Source organism: Plecotus auritus (assembly GCF_963455305.1).
Source record: "Plecotus auritus genome assembly, chromosome: 8".
NCBI classification, from domain to species: Eukaryota; Metazoa; Chordata; class Mammalia; order Chiroptera; family Vespertilionidae; genus Plecotus; species Plecotus auritus.
Genome location: NC_137782.1, coordinates 59,332,016 through 59,352,041, shown reverse-complemented (window position 1 = coordinate 59,352,041; position 20,026 = coordinate 59,332,016). Strand labels below are relative to the sequence as shown.

General features: G+C 46.6%; 1 protein-coding gene across 4 annotated transcripts; it reads left to right on the top strand.

Moving 5' to 3' along the window:
* The first annotated feature begins 1,709 nt into the window (after nt 1–1,709).
* On the top strand, nt 1,710–4,185 carry NNAT (neuronatin). Of its 4 annotated transcripts, none has more exons than XM_080684106.1 (3): nt 1,724–1,907; nt 2,860–2,940; nt 3,164–4,179. In XM_080684106.1, exons 1-3 carry the CDS (start codon nt 1,836–1,838, stop codon nt 3,251–3,253), a joined length of 243 nt encoding a protein of 80 aa, XP_080540232.1. In that variant the 5' UTR covers nt 1,724–1,835; the 3' UTR covers nt 3,254–4,179. The 4 variants fall into 4 exon arrangements, with proteins under 4 accessions (XP_080540233.1, XP_080540232.1, XP_080540230.1 ...); XM_080684104.1 differs by lacking the exon at nt 2,860–2,940 and adding an exon at nt 2,106–2,208; XM_080684105.1 differs by having other exon boundaries at nt 2,860–2,935; nt 3,164–4,173.
* The last annotated feature ends 15,841 nt before the right edge of the window (nt 4,186–20,026 follow it).

Below are 20,026 nucleotides of genomic sequence, written 5' to 3'. Positions count from 1 at the left end.
CCCAGGATCACCAAGGCAGCAGGGGTCCTGAAGAGAAAAGTCAACACAACAGACAAACAGACAAAAACAGACAGACAGACAGACAAAAAACAAAAAACAAACAAACAAAAAAACAGGAACAGAATGTATACTTATTTGGGAAAATGGATCATGGTTAACAACAGTAAATGTGAATGCCCTTTCCTCCCTGCCCACCCATGGAAGTCACCATTTCTAGAAGCCTCCTGGGGTGTCTCCCCTGGGCTTCTTGGGGGCTCTTCCGGCAGGTCCCGAACAGTGGACTGGCTTTGCCTGGGCCCTGCCCAGCAGAGATCATGTATCGCCTCCTGGGGCTGCGGCCCGTCCTCAAGGGGTCCAGACCTCACAATACCGCTCTGTGGTTGCCATCAAATGGTCATGGCTCGATGCTGTGCCCCCACAGGATTAGCACAGGGTTCTCTCTCACAGCAGGTGCTCAGTAGGGAGTTAAATCAGTTAACCGCACAGGGCCTGCGGGGAAACTGCAGCAGCAGCAGTACCATTCAAATATTTTGTTTTAAGATGGCAGCCTGGGATGAGCTTGCTTTTACAAATGAGCCTGGCGTCATTTTACCAAAATCAGCCAACTTCTTAGAAAGTTAATATAAAAAAATAATAAAAAATCACCATGTTACTTTGTCTAAACTGACCTCGCTTGGATCATTTACACTCTCCATCTGCTGCTGGCATTGTATAGAACCTGATTTCTGTGAGCTTTTAATAAAAATTAATTTTCTGTCCACATAGGGGCAAATGCCAGTTGGCCCCTGTGCCAGGCAGCGTGCTGGAGAGAGGTGCTCTCTGCGGCGGGCCACCAGTGCCCTGGGGCCGCACTCGCAGACCCGCTTGCGTTAAAGTCTAATTGATGCGCCTGGATACCGCGGGAGCTACAACCCTCTGGTGGCGGTAGCAAAACCCTGCTCCAGCCGTCCAGTGCAACGAATACAAAGAACCTCGTTGGCTGCGGAAGACCAGGGCCGGGGGGGAAGGAGAACAGAAGACAGGTTGAAATGACCTGTCCAGCAGCAAACTATCCCACAGCGCATTCTGACCACTTCACGCGAGAGCTCATCCCATCCCTTCCTGTACCCCTCCCAGAGGGTATAACCAGTGACTACCGTTTTCCCGCCTAGAGTTCAGTGCCCTGGTAGGATTCCTACAATCGCCATGGCCATAGGTCTAGCAACGTAAGAAGTGGGACTCAAGGAATCAGGGAAAGAGTACACGCTCAGAGACTCCTGTGAAACGAAGGACGCTGGCTTACAGCACATCAAATATTCAAAAAAGAGCGCTGAGCAGGGACCTGTGAAGACAAGGCTCCTGGAAGGGGCAGCCTTTTCTGTTCTGTGGGTAAATGATCCCTCTCTAAATTAGGTTTCCATCTGTGCCCAAGGTGGGTTCTGGGACGGCATCGGACTTTGGGCTCGAAGAGATGAGGTCCGTACCAAGAGGTGCACAACCCCTACACTTGTGCAGTTCGCTACTCAGAGTTGCAATCCCCCTCCATTTTACACTAAAATTCAAAAGCGAGTACAGCAGAATCTTCTGGAAAGGGGCTAAGATGAAACTCAGGAGGCGGGGGTCGGTGTGGAAAGAGCAGATGGATTATTTTTTCCTCTCCTAGCGAATGAGGAGCGCCCCCGGTTCCCCCACCCTGCAGGATCCCTCCCCCCAGATGCGCATGCGCATTTGGGTGGCGGGCGAATACTTAAGGGGTGGCTGCGGCAGTGCGCCCAACAGCGGACTCCGAGAGACCAGCGGCCCTCGGCGAACCCTCAGCCTTCGGCAAACTCTCTCAACCACCCACTCTCGGAACCATGGCGGCAGTGGCGGCAGCATCGGCTGAACTGCTCATCATCGGCTGGTACATTTTCCGCGTGCTGCTGCAGGTAAATGTGCCCGGGGTACTGGGTGGCAGAGGGGTCCCAACGTGTATACCTTGAACCGGCAAGCCCACGTTGCAATTGCCGCCTCTCATACCCATCCTATTCTGATTGCCGCGATCCCTGATTGCCGCGATCCCTGCCTGCCCGAGTGCCGCGACCGGCACCACGCGTCCCCACCCGTTCCCTGCGCCCTCCTCCTAGCGCAGACCCTTCTCAGTGCGCCCGCGCCCGGCTGGGAACAAAGAGTTGGGGCGCGGCGGGCGCCAGCCGCCGACGAACGCTGAGGCTCTTAGCAACCAACGTGGTAAGAAAAACCCGCTACACTCAGACTCGACCCCAGGAGGGAGGCGGGGCACCTATGTTTTGCAAAGAGACTTTACAACTCGCATAGCAAAAATTTTCCGCCTTAAAAAATTGCGCATTGCGGGGAAATATTCTTTTTTTAAAATATAGCGCTTGCGGGGCTGAGCCGAAAAATAAATTAAGAAAAGGCACTTCTCAAAAACAAATACAAAGCACTTCACAAAGACCAACAAACTAGAAAAAAAGTAATTCGCGGGGGGGGGGGGAATGAATTCGAGAAAATGCGCATTGCAGGAAAAATAGACAAAAGCACTTGGCAGAAAAATTGCATTAGATAAAAAGCGCATTGCAGAAAAAAAATTATAGACAAAGAAGCTAACAAAAAATGAAATCAGGTAAAAGCGCTTTGAGGAAAACAATGAAAGGAAAAGGCTCTTTGCAGGAAAATGGAAGAGAAAAAGGCGCTTTCTAAATAACCAAATTCGCTTTATTTACAAAAAAAAAATCTAATAGAGGCAAAGCACTTTGTTTGAAAAAAAATCAGAAAAAAAGCACTTTGCCCATAAAAACATTTACCCTAAAAGCACCCTTTGCAGGAATAATTTCCTGCTAAAGGATTCTTTTGCCAAAGGACTTGCATATTTCCTTCAAGGTGTTCCTGGAATGCTGCATTTACTGGGTAGGATTCCCTTTTCGAAATTCTCCAGGGACCCAGCCTATTGCAAGAAGTGAGGTATACTTAAGTTTTAGGTCCAATCAGCTTGCTGCCATGCAGCCTTCAGCACAGCTGGAAAAGCTCCAGTTGCTCTGACTCGTGGACAAGCTGTGCCCCTGCCTGCCTCTCCTAGTCGGACAGGTGGGCGGGGCAGGGGGTGGGGCGGTGGCGGGAACAGAAACGCTGTACACAGGCTGCGGATCCCCGCATCTAAGAGCAGGTCCTGGGTCTCTCACTACAGGTGTTCAGGTACTCCCTGCAGAAGGTGGCGTACACCGTGTCGAGGACCGGGCGGCACGTGCTGGGAGAGCGCCGCCGGGCCCCCAACTGAGGCCCCAGCCCCCAGCCCTGGGCGGCCATGTCACCAGGTGCTCCTGTGCATCTCGCCCAGCATGGGAGCCAGTGCCGCCCAGGAATAGGGGGTCCCCTGTGCTCTCTCGCCAGAGGAGCATTTGCCAAGGTCAATGAGGGGCTGGCAGGCCTCCAGAGAAGCAGCACCGCAAAGACGACAATACCAGATCCCTTTCCAACCCCTCTGTACCTCTCCCACTATGGGGCAGAGTAGAGGGAAGAGGAGGGATGGGGGGAGCAGAACTCTGAGATTTGGGCATAGGCACTCTGATCTGGACCAAGTCGGACAGCGACATCCCAGCCCCACAGCCAGGGCCATGCCAGCAGGTCCCACCACAGAGATCCAGACCACCATACCAGCCAGCAGAATGAACATTCCAACATCATCGGCCAGCCCGAAGCCCTGAATCTCTGAGCAGCAGACAAGGAGTCAATTGCGTGCCTGTGTGGCGGGACAAGAGGGCTTGGGTGGGGGAGGAAGAGGGTTAAGAAACAGAGCGGGGGCCCTTTCACTGTCCCTTGCCTACTGCATGTGCATTCCAGCCTTGCTGCCTTTGCTCCCTCTATTCCCCTCCCCCCCCCAACACTGCCTCCCAAGCCCACCCTACCAGAAAAAAATGTGTCACTCAATTCGGACCTATTCAATCTGTAAAAGAATCCCAACTTTACTAAAACACCTCCAAGCCCCCAGTCCCTCATTGATCTTTTCCCTGGTCTCATGCAATTGTGGTCAATATTGTGGTAATCGCTAATTGTAATAACTGTGTAAGTGTGCATTAGTTGAGTTTCCCCGGCTAGATTGTAAGCTCCTGGAGGACAGGGACCACCTCTACAAAAAATTAAAAAAAAGCACCTCCCCCATCTCGCACAGTGTCCCAGGACCCTGCGGGGCGGTGGAAGCGCACCAATAAGTTGTCTCTTGTAACTTCTTTTGTGGCTGCGACACATACTTCTAAGACTGGGTTGATGTGCCCATTGTGAAGTAGGCATGATACTTGGGAGGAGGGAAGGAGGGGGAGGCAACAAAAATAGGTATTGGGACCCTCATATATCTCAACACTGTCCTGAGATAAAGGACCATATCCCCCTCCCAAAGAGGTCTTCACTTGTGGTCTCAGAATAAGAGACCACTACCCCCGCCCTCCCTTCCAGAGGGGTAGGTGCCTTCACTTGTCCAGGAATAAGGGGCCTTGGCAGATAATCACTGGGAAAGATGGGAGGAGTGGAATGCCGGGAGTGGCCCTCAAAATGGGGTATTAGGAATGGGGAAGGGGAGTGCGGGGACGGAGGGACGGACGGACACACACACACACACACACACACACACACACACACACACACGACAGGACTTCAGAACACAAGCCCTACCTCTATCCAGGAGCCCCAAGGAAATGAGTACTGGGCAGGTGGGCACTGGGTTGGGCAATGAATATGGGATAAGTGGTATGCTGTGGCGCCTCCCTTGCCCAGTTCATCCTTCTAGGCCCTATAACCTCTATCAGGACCATTACAAGGGCATCCCTCTAAGTTATCCCTCCCACTCCCAGAAACCTCTCTTCAGCACACTCACCGCAATACTGGGTTCTCTGCTTCTAGAATTAGCCTCCTTATTTTTAGCAGTGCTTACCAGGACCCTGGCCCTCATGTCAGGGTGGGTGGGCTGCTCAGCTCCAGACTTCTCTCCCTTTTCCCACTCCTCAGTGAGTTAGAGCTCCTGTTACATGGGGTCAGCTGACTGCCTCACCAATTGGCCCTCCTGTCTAGTCAGTCTTGTCTGTGGCTTTATGTGTCTCTGTCACCACACCTGTTCCTGGGTCAACACCAAGGGAGGGAGTTGGAGAGCCATAAATCTCTGCCACTTACTCAAATCCCTTAGTCACAGCTGTCACAAACACTCGGGAGCACAACTCGCCTCACCCCCTTGAACCTAATGTTTCTGTCCCCTTAGCAAGCCCCTTGTGTTTCTCAACCCAATCACCCGCACCTCTGGAGGCATCAGAGAATTATGGGGGTGGAGGGTGCAGACTTCAGTTCTGATATCAGCTTTGCCATCAATCAGCCCAGGGAATCTGGCCAGGTCACTTAACCCTCCTCTTTAGTTACCCTCTGTAAAAGGGCTGCTAAGATCCCAGTGAACCCTAACATACTAGAAACATTCTGCTATCAAAATGGCAATCAGGAATGATAGGACTGGAATGGGGTTGTGCAATCTGAGACTCCATCTTCCTTAGGCTGGGTGGCTCCAGCTTCTACTATAGCCTGAAGGTAAGGCAGGTCTCTCCTTTTGCCTCATCAGCAGGCAATGCCCACACCTCCCTTCTGAAGCCCATCTCTTAGCAAGCCTCAAGACTGGAGTTTCTGTGGTTTTCTACCGAAACCCCCAGCACCATGAACATATTTCAACATGTGTTCTTAATGAAGGCTGCCTCTCCCTTCAGAGCCTTTCAGGGGTGTGCCTATTACCCCAGAGGCTCTAACCTCAGCCCAGTTTTAAGGCAGCTGGGTTCATTGAGACAGGCTGCAGCAGCATAGACAGGTCTGGCTGCTCTGGACACAGGAGGTAGCCTCAGAGCTTTCCAGATGATCTTGGCAGAACCCATCCATCGGGCTTTCTCCATCCATATATCAGCAGGGCTCAGAGCATTGTGAGATGTCAGATTTCCAGGCAAAGGCTGCCATGATGGCCTACACCTGCATGGGTGGGCTTGAGTGTGCAATGTCCACTCCCTTCTTTTGTCCTCCATTCCCAAACCATCATGCCTTGGCAGCAAACATAACCCAACAGAGAAGACAGAAGGAATGTGTTCACTTTCTATTCCAGTGCAAGGACTAGAAGTCTGGTACAAACAGCTTGTTTATATTTTTTCCCCAGTAGTGACACCATTCAAACATTTTATTCTCACAGATAGCAATGGGAGGAGCTGAAAATGACTAGAGTTTTATTGTAAAGCTCTTAGTCCACAGGTCTCCCCTTTTCCTAAACTGTCTCTACCACCCCCACAAGGCCAAGGATAGAGCAGATGAGTTGTGAGAGGACTGGGATGACTTTGTGAAACTGCATTAACAGGTGAGACTGCCCCAAGAAGGATGTTAGTTTCTTAGCTTAACCAACTGAAGTTAAGCCCCAGGGGAGTTCAGGTACCATGACGTTCAGAGGTGCTATGTGACACTGTTACCTCTATCTGTGGAGTATCTGGATTGTGATTAAAGGAAGGGGCAGGGAGGACACATTTCTTGAGCTTCAACTATGGGACAGCAACAGTTTATTATACATGGTTTGGATGAGGGAGAAGGTTCGCTGTGAGCCATTTGCTAGACTTTATTTTCAAACTTGTATTTGCTCAGGAGCCAGCATCCTAAAGTGAGAGTCTGAATTTGCAGTTAGTTTCTCTCCCGCCCGAGATTTAAATGTGCATGAGTGCGTGCACACAGGTGCACACACACACAGCATTAATATCAGTCTCTTTTTCCCTGGTGACCTCTTACTTCCTTTATATGCCCCAGAGACATATCATCATCTTCTCTGGGAAAGATCCTGTTCACCCTTGTCTCACCCTCTTCTCCTTCCCATAGGGCCCATACCCCAGCAGAATCCAGATTCCTGAGCATTCCCAGAACAGGAAGTCAGAGAGGCAGGCAACACATGGTCCTTGGTATATCACACAGTGACAGGTTTGAATGGAATGCATATGTTTCAAATATAAGAGAACAACAACAAAACGATGGCCAAACCCAGACTTCCAGATTCGTCTTGGAAATAACATATTACACATAAAAGGTTAAACTGTTTTTGGCAGCAATTCTAACGAGACCAATTTTTCAGATATGGAATTGATCTAGTCACTGGAAACCAACCAGGACTCTGAATCTTTTTAACAGATTTTCTTGACGTTAATTAATCTCGTATTTAAAATAAACAAACAAGACCTAACATTTGGCATTAGCATTTAAGCTGGAACTTTTTTTGATCCTGGCTTTGGCGTTGCCGTCCAGAAGGCTGAGGGAATGGTTGGACCATATCAGGCAAGGCAAACAGAAGCTGTCCCCAACACACCAGTTCCCTGGAAAGGGATAAAACACGATCCAAACCTATAAACAAGAAAGACCATTTCTTCCCTAGGACAAGCCCCAGTCTGTCCAACATTTAGCGTTAAAAAGGCACACAGAAGCCTGGAAGGAAATTAAAGAAGGTTTGGAAGGGGTAAGGAAAAAAGCAACTATCCCCCCAACCCCATTCCCCATTTTCCTTTCCAGGCTATAAAGTGTGCCAGGCATTCCGTTCCTTCGGCTGCCCTTGAGGGTCACTCCCCATATACACTGAAGGAAAAGGGACGGGTGTCCAGACTTGATGCAAAGTTAGAGGGAGTAAGAAGTACCCGAGACTCAAAGCAGAGTCGACCTATCATCCCAGACACCAAAGCAGGGCTCGGGGCAGGAGACCCTTTTCTCTTTTCCCCCACGCCCCTTCTGACGTAAAAAAAATACAACCGAAGTGGTGGGGACAGGGTGACAGGCTTCTCAGAAGCTGGGTCCCCTGCCAGGGCCCCAGAACTGAAAAAGGGATGGTCGCGCCCCCCAGCCGCCCGCTCCCCCCGCCCATACCGGGAGCGGACTGGCGAGCGCTGACCTTGGAGGCCAGAACGAGAACCCAGGAATCCCGTGACCCGCCCTCGGCCAGGAAGGGGCCCTCAAGGCCCGGGCTGGGGCCAAACAGGGCAATCATGTGAAACACGACAGAGGTGGCCCGAGGGTGCGCGAAAAGAAAACCCCAGAAAGGGACCGGGACGCCTAAGGTGACCCCAAAGGGACAACATGGCGGCGCGGACGCATTGAGGCCTCTCATCCAGCCCCCAGGAGGCCGACAACACGGTACCTGCAAGCCCTGCCATGGCACCGCCGCCACTGTCGCCTTCGCGGTCGCAGCCGGCCTCCACCTCAGTTCGCCACGGACGCTGCAGGAAGCAGGGGAGACGCCCCCTTCGTCTTCTAGTCCAGCGATCGAGGACCCCTTCTGGGATTTGGTTGTCTACAGCAGACGCCCGATCACGAGACCCAAATTGGGGGGGTCTCTCCTCCTACATTCTCCAAATATCCACTCCAAATGACCCTTTGAGGACTTTCTACGTATGTTTGAGGAACTCTGAGGGCTCTAAAGTATTCAAGCCCGAAGAATTTTTAATCAGGCGAATCCTGGGCAGCCCCAAATCACGGGCCCATGGTCCCCTCATGCATATGCAGCAGATTGTGATCACACACTTCTAGAGCTGAGGGGGGCGTACCTTGTTCTCTGTAAGTGCGCTTCTGTTCCCTTTGGTCCACGTGGATGACCCTTGTACTCAGGGAAACCCTCCTCTTGGCTCAAAGTCCTCCCCCTTCCTGGTTCTTTCACCAGTGGGCCAAGGCTCAGGAGCGGAAAAATCCGGGCTGGGGACTTGGGACTGACTAGGGGTCAGGACCTGACTCCGCCCCTTACTCTACCTTGGGCAAGCCACTTGCGGATCCAGGCTCTCAGCTTCCCCACGTCTGATGAAATACCTACCTCACAGTGTTGTTACGGGGATCGAATGAGTCAGTGTACTCAATTATTAGCTAATTAAGCACATTTCTTGAGCGCCTACTACGTGTAAGTGCAGCACTTAAGGCAAGAAGGTAGAATAGAGCGTATCATAGGTACGGTTCTAACCTCAAGGCGCTGTCAGTCTAGCGGGGAAAGCTTGGGGGAGGGGCAAGGAAGGACAGTCATCAAATGCTAACTATATGTTAATAATTTTAATCGGATCAATCTATATACATAAAAGGCTAAGCAACCTGCTGGGCGGGTAGCTATGACATGCACTGACCACTAGGGAGCAGACACTCAACGCAGGAGCTGCTGAGCTATGGTGACTTGGCAGCTGCGGTTCTCAGGTGATGCACCCAGAACCAGAAAGGAGGGAGCTCAATTCCCGGGTGTGCCACCCAAGAGCCACCCTCTCACAATCCAGGACCCCTCGGGGGATGTTGGAGAGCTGGTTTCGGCCCAATCCCTGCAGGCCAGGCTGAGGGACCCCACCCGTGCATGAATCTGTGCACTGGACCTCTAGTATATAATAATGCAATATGTGAAGTGTTGTGGGGGAAAGTATAAAGAGTTATGAAAAATTAATGGGGTCCTAATGTAGGGTGTTGGGAAGCTGGGACTTAGGCTGAGAGACCAAGGACAATTAGGAATTGTACAGGGCAAGAGTGAGAGGGGAAATGTTTTAGGCAGAAAGAACCACTTGTCCTAGATATGAAGGTGGGAAGGAGCAGGGTGAAGGTTAGAGGTGACCAAGGGAGTAGTGCAGGTAGAGTCCCCTAGTGAATTTGGATTTTATCTTGAGAGTAATGAGAAGCCATTTTCTTCAGGGGAATGATATAAAATTTGGGTTTTTGAAAGGCCATCCTGGCTGCAAGGTTTGGAAGGCACTTGGGAGTGGGTGTATGGAGACCAGTTAGAAGGCTGTTGCAGCTAGCCAGGTGCAAAATAAGAGTGACTCAGACAGGGTGGTGGCTTGGGGAGGTAGAGAGGATGTAAGATTGGAAGTGGCATAAACTAATGAACTAAAATAGATCCAGAGACATAGAAGCATCCAACAGACCCTTAAACTTTGGAGGGAAGGCAGGGGAGAGTGGGGGTGGATGGGGGTAAGAGATCAACCAAAGGACTTGTATGCATGCATATAAGCATAACCAAAGGACACAGACAGTGTATATGTGCTGGGGGGAGGGAAGGGGAGCGGCTGGTGAGAGGTCAGTAGGGGGAAACGGAGACATGTAATACTTTCAACAATAAAGAATTAAAATTAAAAAAAAAGATTGGATGTGGGTGGGTGCTGGGGCATTGGCAATAACACCTAGTTTATTGTCTTGAGTATGAAGGAGTGAAAGAGCCCTTGACTAAAGTGGTCAAGCCTAAAGAAGGATCAGATTTGGAGAGAAGATCAAGAGTTTGGCTTTGAGAAGGTAAGTTTGAAATGCCTGGGTGGCATCTAGGTGGAGAGGGTCAATAGGTAGTTCTGTATGAGACTGGAGCTCAGAAGAGAGGTCTGGACTGTAGATACATATGTGGGTATCTATCACTCACAGGTGTTAGATACATCATGGTGTGGGATGAGATCCCAAGTGGGAGAAGCTGGATAAAATAGTAAGCAGAAGAGGAGGAGCCAAGAAAGCAGGCTGAGAAGCAGTGACCAGTGGGGTAGGAGAAGGACCAGCTGAGCATGGGATCCCAGAGAGAAGGTGTCAAGGCAGTGCTCAGTGGGGATGACTATGTGAGGACAGAAATGGCACCACTGGGTCTGGTTACAAGGGGGGCTTATGGACTATATCCTTTACATTGCAAGTTCCAAAAAGAAAAAAAAAATCCTACTGAATTGGCTTAAAAAATAAGTAGCCTACCACTCAATGGCAGGTTAATTGGTAGACTTGGCAAAGTCATCAAGGACATTTCATGTCTCAAGTTCATTCCATCTTTGCTCTAGTGTCCTCATGTTGGTTTCATGCTCATGGTAATGGACAGCCATCCCAGTTCCTGGGGTTACATCTATGTCAATAAGATGCCCATTTATTCTCTAGCTGAGACTCAAACAAACTGTGGATGTGGCCTCTCACTCGCTTGCTGCTAATGGGCTGAGGGATCAGTGCACCTCTGCCAGGCACACCCAGTATTCAATACTGGAGGAAAAGAGGAGTCTTAGAGTGAAAACTCTTGTTTAGAATAATAGAAGGGACTGAAAAGAGAAGTGTCATCATGGATAGGGAGCAACTGAAATTCTTGCTGGTGAGAGAGGAAATTAGAAAACTGGAAGTTTCTACTAAATCTAAATATACACCTATGCTATGACCTAGAATTTCCACTCTTAGGTATTCATTCTAGAAGTGAGTGCCTATGTGTATAAAATAACTTGTGTAAGAATTTTCATAGCAGATTTATTCATAGTTCAAATTGGAAATAGCCCAATGTTCATCAACAAGGGAATTTAACAAATTATGGCATGTTCACTCAATGGAATACTATGTTTTACATCTAAAAGTACAAACTACTGACATATGTGATATTATAAATTAATCTCACACAGAGTATGTGGACTAAAATAATTCAAACACAAAAACAGTACATATTATATGATTCCATTCATATAAAGTTCAAGGGCACGCAAAACTAATATATGGTGATAGAAATCAGAATAGTAGTTATCTGGGTTGGAGAGGGAGTAGAGATGGGAAAGGAGCAAGAGGGACTTTTCTGGGGTGCTGGAAAAGGTCTATATCTTAATCTGGTTGATGATTACATGGGCAAAAATTCATCAAGTTCTACCATAAGCTTAGGGGACTTTGTGTATGTTATATCCTCAAGAAAAATAAAATATAATAAAAGGGAGAAAGGGGTCCTGCCAACCTGTGGTCTGTGATGTGTGCTGCTGAGCAAGAATAAGGTCCATTTTGGAGGGACTCCACCTTCCTATAATTTTAATGCCAGGTCTGGGCATTGACCAGGCCTCAGAAGACAACCCTCCTCGTTGGAGCCCCAGAAAACTGTAGAAGGTGAGGCAGGGCTTCTTACTCACATGGGGCTGGCTCTTGCCCAGGTGGTTCCCTTTCTCTGTACCCAGAAGACTGCTTTATCATATAAGCTCAGTTCCCATTGGTAGAAATGGCACCAAAGCTGGGTTCTGACTTCAGAGCTGGAAGGTCTTTCTGCCCTAAAATTTTGCTCAACAGTTCGCAACTTCCTGCCAAGGCCTTTCCAACCTGCCATCTGAACTTACCTATGACTCCTGCTCTCTCCTGCTCCATATTTCCCAAGTCTAATCTATCCCTTCCAAATCCCTCTTCAGGCTTTTTTTGTCCCCACCAACAAAGCCTTGGTCTAGGCCAGTGGTCGGCAAACTGCGGCTCGCGAGCCACATGCGGCTCTTTGGCCCCTTGAGTGTGGCTCTTCCACAAAATATCACGTGCGGGCGCGCACGTAGAGTGCAATTGAAACTTCGTGGCCCATGCGCAGAAGTCGGTTTTCGGCTCTCAAAAGAAATTTCAATCGTTGTTCTGTTGATATTTGGCTCTGTTGACTAATGAGTTTGCCGACCACTGGTCTAGGCCACCATCCTCTCCCCCCTGGACCCTGCACCAGCCTCCTCACTGGTCCCCCATCTCTCTAAGAACCATCATCCTTCATACAGCAGCCAGGATGATCTTTTTAAAGTAACCCTGTCCAGAGGGGAGGGTGGTTGTGGGTCTGGGTAAAAAAGGTGAAGGGATTAAGCAAAAAAAGCCCCCAAACACCCAAATAAACAAACAAACCTAAAGGACACAGACAACAGGACAGTGATTACCAGAGGGAGATGGGTGTGGGGAGGTAGAAGACAGTATAGGGAGGATAAATGATGATGAAAGGAAACTTGATTGGGCGGGGGGTGGGGGGGGGTGGGGGTGAACACACAATACAATATTCAGGTGATGTATTATAGAATTGTACACCTGAACCCTATATAACTTTATTAACCAATGGATTTTTATCCTTTCCTTTGTTAATGTGAATCAACTATGTTGATTCTTCAATCCATGTATACTACAATAAATTCAATTAAAAAGTAAAATAAAATGACCCTGTCACTTTTGAGGGGGTGTCCCCTCTCCCGTCTTCACCTGGCAAGAGCCTTTCCAGTTGTCAAAACCCCAGATCAAATGCTGCTTCCTTTATGAAGGCTTTGCATTCATTCAGCAAACATTTGTTGAGCACCTAAAATGTGCTAGGCACTGTGCTAGGCAGGGATGATAGAGAAATGAATAAGACAAATGCCATCAGTCTGGAGAGATGGGCAATTAAGCAGTGCCAATGTGTGCACACTTCCTATGTTGGTTAACTCTCACTAGCTGTGAGCTTTTTGAAGACATGGCTCATTTGGGGGTCATTTATTGGCCTCAGAGCCCAGTACAAGGCCTGGCAGGGAGGAGGAGGCAATAGCTATTAAATCAAGGAATGAATAAATGAATGAAGGGCCAGGCCAACTTCCTCCTTTCTCAGTTGTCCTCCAAGCCTCCAATATAGCTGATAACCAGGTTCATGAAATTCAACTGAAACTGAATGGCAAACTTGGAGCTAAAGTGAAAGAATCGACAAAAGATTGTTATTTATAGAACAACTAGTGGCCTGGTGCACGAAATTCGTGCACTCGGGGTTGGGGGGGGTCCCCCAGCCTGGCCTGTGCCCTGTCACAGTGCGGGAGCCCCGCAATCCGTCGCTCCAAAGAGGTAGGCCCCACCCACCCATCCGGGGCTCCTTGATGGATTGCCCCAAAGAGGTAAGCTGGAACCAGAGGAGGCCTGCAGACCCCAGGCCAGGCCATGGCAGAGCCCTGCAGGCCCCTGGTGCAGGCACATGGAGGCCCTTGCCATGACCCTGCCCCTGGGCTGGGCCACGGCAGAGGCCTGCGGACCTCCAAGTGGTGAAGGGGCCTTTCCGTGCCCCTGCGGACCCCCAGCCAGGGCTGCAGTGCAGAGTCCTCTCTGCCGCAGCCCCACCCCTGGGCCAGGCCCATTGTGAGGCCTCTCCGCGCGCTGCAGATCCCCGGCGCAGGCGCGTGGAGAGTCCTCTCTGCCACATCCCTGCCCTCATCCCCAAAGCTGCAAGTCCCTACCCACCTGTGTCTGCTGCGCACACAGCCTGCTGATCCGTCGTTACTGTGCTGGCATCCTGGCCAATTTGCATATTACCCTATTATTAGTATAGATACTTTGTAAAACCACAATATCTACCTTCCTATATCATCTCTCCATTTGGACTCTTTTAGAAAATCCACATTATTTCCTTACTAAAACTTAGACTCAGGAAATGTAACCTGTAATGGAACAACAGTAATTTGTTAAGTCACCAAAGAAGCTATGTGATATAGGACGATTTAAAATGTAACAAGAATTATTACCAAGGTGACCAAAGAAGCAAGCTCTGGAATAACGTTGATTGCAGCCAGAATGCCAGGGGTTTGATTCCACTCTGCATTTACTATCTGTGTGTTGTTGAGCAAGTCATTTAACTCCCCGTGCCTCATTTTCCCCATATAGTTGTTTCTGGGAATTCAATGAGTTTGTATTTTAAAGTGCGAATGGCACCGGTCACATAGTTAGCACTCATAGTTACCTCGTACTACAAATGGATAAAATAGGCTAGCCCAGGGCGGAGGCAGGACAGGAGAGTTCAAATCTTTCATGACTTTGCCACATCCCCCTACCAACTCTGTCTTCAGTTTCTCCAACTCTAAGGCCCTTTTGTTGCATACTTCTTAGGGCTTATATACTTGGGAAGCTAGTGCTGTTATTTTAGCCAAGTCTGTGTCGACACCTAGTGGTGATATAGAGAAATGTCTAATATTCTTACCAAACTGTCAACTTATTAATGACAGGGACAATAAAGTATATAAAGGTCTTCCTATATGCCAGACACTGAGTGTTACATAAACTCTGATAGTTATTTAATTTCATTCTATAAATAATAGATTGTAATTCTTATTTTACAGAAGAGGAAAGGAGGATTCAGGAAGGAAGTCAGCTGCCTAAGGCTAGGGAGCTAGATTTGAATACTCTGAAGTCTGCATTTTTAACCCCTCTATGCCAGGTTCCGAGATAAATACTATGATTGCATTAAATCTGTATATTGCTTTGGGTAATATGGCCATTTTAACTATGTTGATTCTTCATGAATACAGGATATGTTTCCATTTTGTTGTATCTTTTTCAATCTCTTTTAATAATGCTTTGTAATTTTCAGTATGTAGGTCTTTCACGTTCTTTGTTAAGTTTATTCCTAGGTATTTTATTCTTTTGTTTGCAATTGCAAAAGGAATTTTTTTAAAATTTCTTTTTCTGAAGTTTTGTTGTTAGTATACAGGAAAGCAATGGAGTTTTGTACATTGGTTTTGTATCCTGCAACTTGACTGTATTTTTTATTGTTGCTAATAGTTTTTTGATGGAATATTTAGGATTTTCTATATACAGGATCATGTTGTCTGCAAAAAGTGGCAGTTTTATTTCTTCCTTCCCTATTTGGATGTCTTTTATTTCTTTCTCTTGCCTTATTGCTCTGTCTAGGACTTTCAGCACTAGTTTGAATAAAAGTGTTGAGAGTGGGTATCCTTGTCTTGTTCCTGATCTTAGAAGAAAAACTTTCAGTTTTTCACCATTGAGTATGATATTAGCTGAGGGTTTATCATATATGGCCTTTTTAATGTTGAGGTACTTTCCTTCTAATTCTTTTTTATTGAGTGTTTTAATCATAAATAGATGTTGTATCTTATCAAATACTTTTTCTGCATCTTTTGATAAGATCAAATGATTTTTATCCCTTCTTTTGTTAATGTGGTGTGTTACATTGATTGATTTGCATATAGTGAACCATTCTTGTGCCCCTGGAATGAACCCCACTTGATCGTGATATATTATTTTTTTTATTTACTGTTGTATTCAATTTGCTAGTATTTTGTTTAGGATTTTTGCATCTGTGTTCATCAGAGATATTGGTCTGTAGTTTTCTTTTTTGGTGTGTCCTCTTTGCCAGGTTTTGATATCAGGGTTTATAGTGGCCTCGTAGAATGTGTTAGGAAGTATTGCCTCTTAAATTTTTTGGAAGAGTTTGAGGAGGATAGGTTTTAAATCTCCTTTGAGCGTTTGGTATAATTTACTGGTGAAGCCATCTGGTCCTGCACTTTATTTTTTGGGAGGTTTTTGGTGACCAGTCTATTTAGATTTTCCAATTGTTCATGATTTAGTCTAGGAAGGTTGTATATTTCTAGGCACTTATCTATTTCTTCTAGGTTATTGAATTTGGTGGCATATAGTCTTTCATAATACTCTAGTATGATCCTTTGTATATCTATGATGTCTATGGTGACTTCTCCTTTCTCATTTCTGATTTTGTTAATATGGGTCTTTTCCCTTTTTTTCTTAGTGAATCTAGCCAGTCGTTTGTCAATTTTATTAATCTTTTCAAAGAACCAGCTCTATGTTTTATTCATTTTTATATAGTCTTTTTGTTCTCTCTTTCATTCAGTTCTCCTCTAATTTTTATTATTTCTTCCTTCTGCTGACATTGGGCTGCTTTTGTTTTTCTTTTTCTAGTTCTTTAAGATGTGATGCCAGATTGTTTACTTGGGATTTCTCTTATTTCCTGATATAAACTTCCCTCTTATTACTGCTTTCACTGCATCCCAGAGAATTTGATATGTTGTAGTCATTCTCATTTGCTTCCATATATCTTGTGATCTCGTCTTTTATTTCTTCTTTGACCCAGTCATTTTTTTAAAATATGTTGTTTAATCTCCATGTATTTGTGGGTTTCTTTACTTCCTTTAATTTCAAGGCATCGTGGTCAGAGAATATGCTTGGCATAATTTCAATCTTCTTGAATTTGTTGATGCTAGTTTTGTGACCCAACATATGGTCTATCCTTGAGAATATTCCATGTGCAGAAGAATGTATAATCTGATGCTCTGGGATGAAAGGTTCTGTAAATGTCAATTATATCCATTTGGTCAGTGTTTCATTTAAGGCCGGTATTTTTTTTTAAATATATTTTTATTAATTTCAGAGAAGAAGGGAGAGGGAGAGAGAGAGAAACATCAATGATGAGAAAGAATCATTGATCGCCTGCCTCCCACATGGCCCCTACTGGGGATAGAGCCTGTAACCCAGGCATATGCCCTTGACCGGAATTGAACCTGCAATCCTTCAGTCTGCAGGCCGGTGCTCTATCTACTGAGCCATGCCGGCTAGGGCAAGGCCGATATTTTTTATTGATGTTCTGTTTGTTTAATCTATCTAGAGCTGTCAATGGAGTACTAAGGTCCCCAACTATGATTGTGTTTTGATCTGTTTCTCCCTTTAGTTCTGAGAGTAGTAGTTTTACATATTTCAGTGCTCCCTGGTTGGGAGCATGTATATTAAGAAGTGTTATTTTTTCTTGATATAGTGTCCCCTTTATCATTATAAAGTGTCCATCTTTGTCTCTTATTGTCTTTGCTATCTTGAAATCTATTTTGTCAGGTATTAGTATGGCTACACCTGCTTTTCTGTGGATGTTATTTGTTAGAGAATCATTTTCCACCTTTTACTTTGAATCTACCTTTGTCTTTGCAGCTTAGATATGTCTCCAGTAGGCAACATATGGTTGGGTTTTGGTTTTTTACTCACTCTGCTACTCGGTGCCTCTTTATTGGTGAATTCAGACCATTTACATTTAGGGTAATTATTGATATACTAGAGGCCCGGTGCATGAAATTCGTGCATGGGTGAGGCCTGGCTGGTGATCAGGGCCGATCAGGGCCGGGCTAGAGAGGAGGTGATGGTCTCCGGGCCAGGTGCAGAAGGAATGGATACTGGACGCCGATGCCACCATCATCAGTGCCATGCCACCATGTGGTTCCCCGCCTCTCCCCTCCTCCCTCCCTCGCCACCGCGCTGGCACCGCGGCAGGTGGGCGGCAGGCCAATCGGGGCCTGCCAGCCGGGAGAGGGGGGCATGGGAGGTTGGCCACCAGCACTGAGGAGGGCGGGGCCCTCGGCCCCCCTTGGAAAGGGGCCACGTCTGTCCGCTGCCACCCACCCCCGGTTCCCTGTTCCAGCCTGGAGGTCAGAAGAAGGGAACGAAGGAGGTTGGCCGGCGGGGGAGGGACCATGGGAGGTTGGCTGGCCCAGGGAGGTTGGCTGGCCGGGGGAGGTTGGCTGTGGGAGTGCACTGACCACCAGGGGGCAGCTACTGTTTTCTGGTAGCTCTGTGCCTCCACTGGTTCATTTCCTTTGCGTTACTGTCTGTTGTGTGTGGTTACCATTAGGTTTATAAAAAATAAAATTGTATATATACTGTAGTTTTTTTTTCTTTTGAGTGTATCTACTCTTCATCCTCCTTTGCCATTCAGACCTTTACCCACTTCCCTTTTATATTTTTGTTGTCACAAATTATCCCTATTTATGCTGTAAGTTTTTTGGTGATCTGACTCATAGTGTTGGGACCTTATGTTCTTTGTTTCAGGTAGAATAACTCCCTTGAGTATTTCCTGCAGTGGAGGTTTTCTGGTGATAAAATTCCTCAGCTTCTGTATGTATGGGAATGTCTTTATTTCTCCTTCATATTTAAAGGATAGTTTTGCTGGATATATTATTCATGGCTGGTACTTTCTCTCTTTCAAATGTTTGAATATTTGGTTCCATTCTCTTCTGACTTCTAGATTTTCTGCTGAGAAGTCAGATGAAATTCTGATGGTTTTTTCTTTGTAGATCACTTATTTCTTTTCCCTGGCTGCTTTGAGAATTTTTTCTTTGTTATTAATTTTTGACAGCTTTAATACCAAGTGCCTTGGAGAGAGCCTCTTTGAATTGAGGTAACTAGGTGTTCTGTTTGCTTCTTGAATTTGGGGATTTAGTTTTTTCCATAGGGTTGGGAAGTTCTCATCCACTATTTGTTTGAATAAACTTTCTGTTCCATGCTTACTTTCCTCCTCCTCCTCCAGAATGCCTATAATTCTAATATTACCTTTTCTGATGGAGTCAGATAGTTCTCGTAGAGCTCTTTTATTTTTCTTCATGCTCAGGTCTCTCTTTTCTTCCCTCTGCATCATCTCTAGATTCCTGTCTTTGATATCACTAAATCTTTCCTCATCTGGTTGGCTCTGTTTTCTATGCCCAGTGGTTCACTCTTAATCTCCTTAATTGCATGCTTCATTTCCAGGATTTCTGATTGTTTCTTTTTAAAAATTTCAATATTTTTGGTAAAGTACTCATTTTGTTAATTGATTTGTGTTCTGAATGCATTGAATTGCCTGTCTGTATTTTCTCACAACTTGTTCAGTATTTTCAGAACTGCAATCTTGAAATCTCTGTCATTTATATCATATATTTCCATGTGTTCCAGCTTGCTTTCTAGGGATTTTTCATTTTCTTCCTGATCATCCTTGCTACTGTGGTTATTCATAGTATTTGCTGTTCTCCTTTGCGTAGGCATTTATATCTGTCTACATTAACTTCAGAGAGAGGAAGGATGAAGGAGAGAGGGATAGAAACATCAAGGATGAGAGAGAATCATTAATTGGCTGTCTCCTGCATGCTTCCCACTGGGGATTGAGCCTGCAACCCGGCATGTGCCCAGACCAGGAATTGAACCATGACCTCCTGGTTTGTAGGTTGATGCTCAACCACTGAGCACCACTGGCCAGGCAAGACCATCTTCTTACACTATACACAAGAACAAATTCAAAATGGAGTAAAGACTTAAATGTTACACTCAAAACCATAAGAATTGGTGCACTCCCTGTCCTAGGAGCATGCCTGTGCCTTTCCTTCTCTTCTTCCCTCTCAGGTGTGCATCTCCTAAACTCTAAGGGATCCCATGAAACTTGCAACCAGGGGAGCAGTGGGCACTGGCAACTTGTCCTGGGCTAATCCCCTGAACTGTCTACAGGGTCCCTTTTTCTCTGACTTCTCGGTGAGCCAAAGTAGCCCCGCCTAAGCTCATTTCTTTCCTATAATATTTCTAGAGAGCCAAAGCAGCCCCACCTGGGCTCTCTTGTTGCTTCTTCTATCTTAAGCCCTTCCTTGTTTCACAGTCCCCAGCTTTAATAAACATACTCTCAAAAAAAAAAAAAAAAAAAACCCTAGAAGAAAACAGGCAGTAAAATCTCAGACATTTTTTGTAGCAATATTTTTTCTGTTATGCCTCCTCAGACAAAGGAAACAAAAGAAAAAATAAA

Bases quoted from the DNA above. Each gene is read 5' to 3' on its own strand.
- NNAT (XM_080684104.1), top strand. From the start codon at position 1,836: ATGGCGGCAGTGGCGGCAGCATCGGCTGAACTGCTCATCATCGGCTGG. The intron at 1,908-2,105 runs GTAAATGTGCCC...CCCTCCTCCTAG, and splicing joins TTTTCCGCGTGCTGCTGCAG to CGCAGACCCTTCTCAGTGCG. The intron at 2,209-3,163 runs GTAAGAAAAACC...CTCTCACTACAG, and splicing joins GGCTCTTAGCAACCAACGTG to GTGTTCAGGTACTCCCTGCA.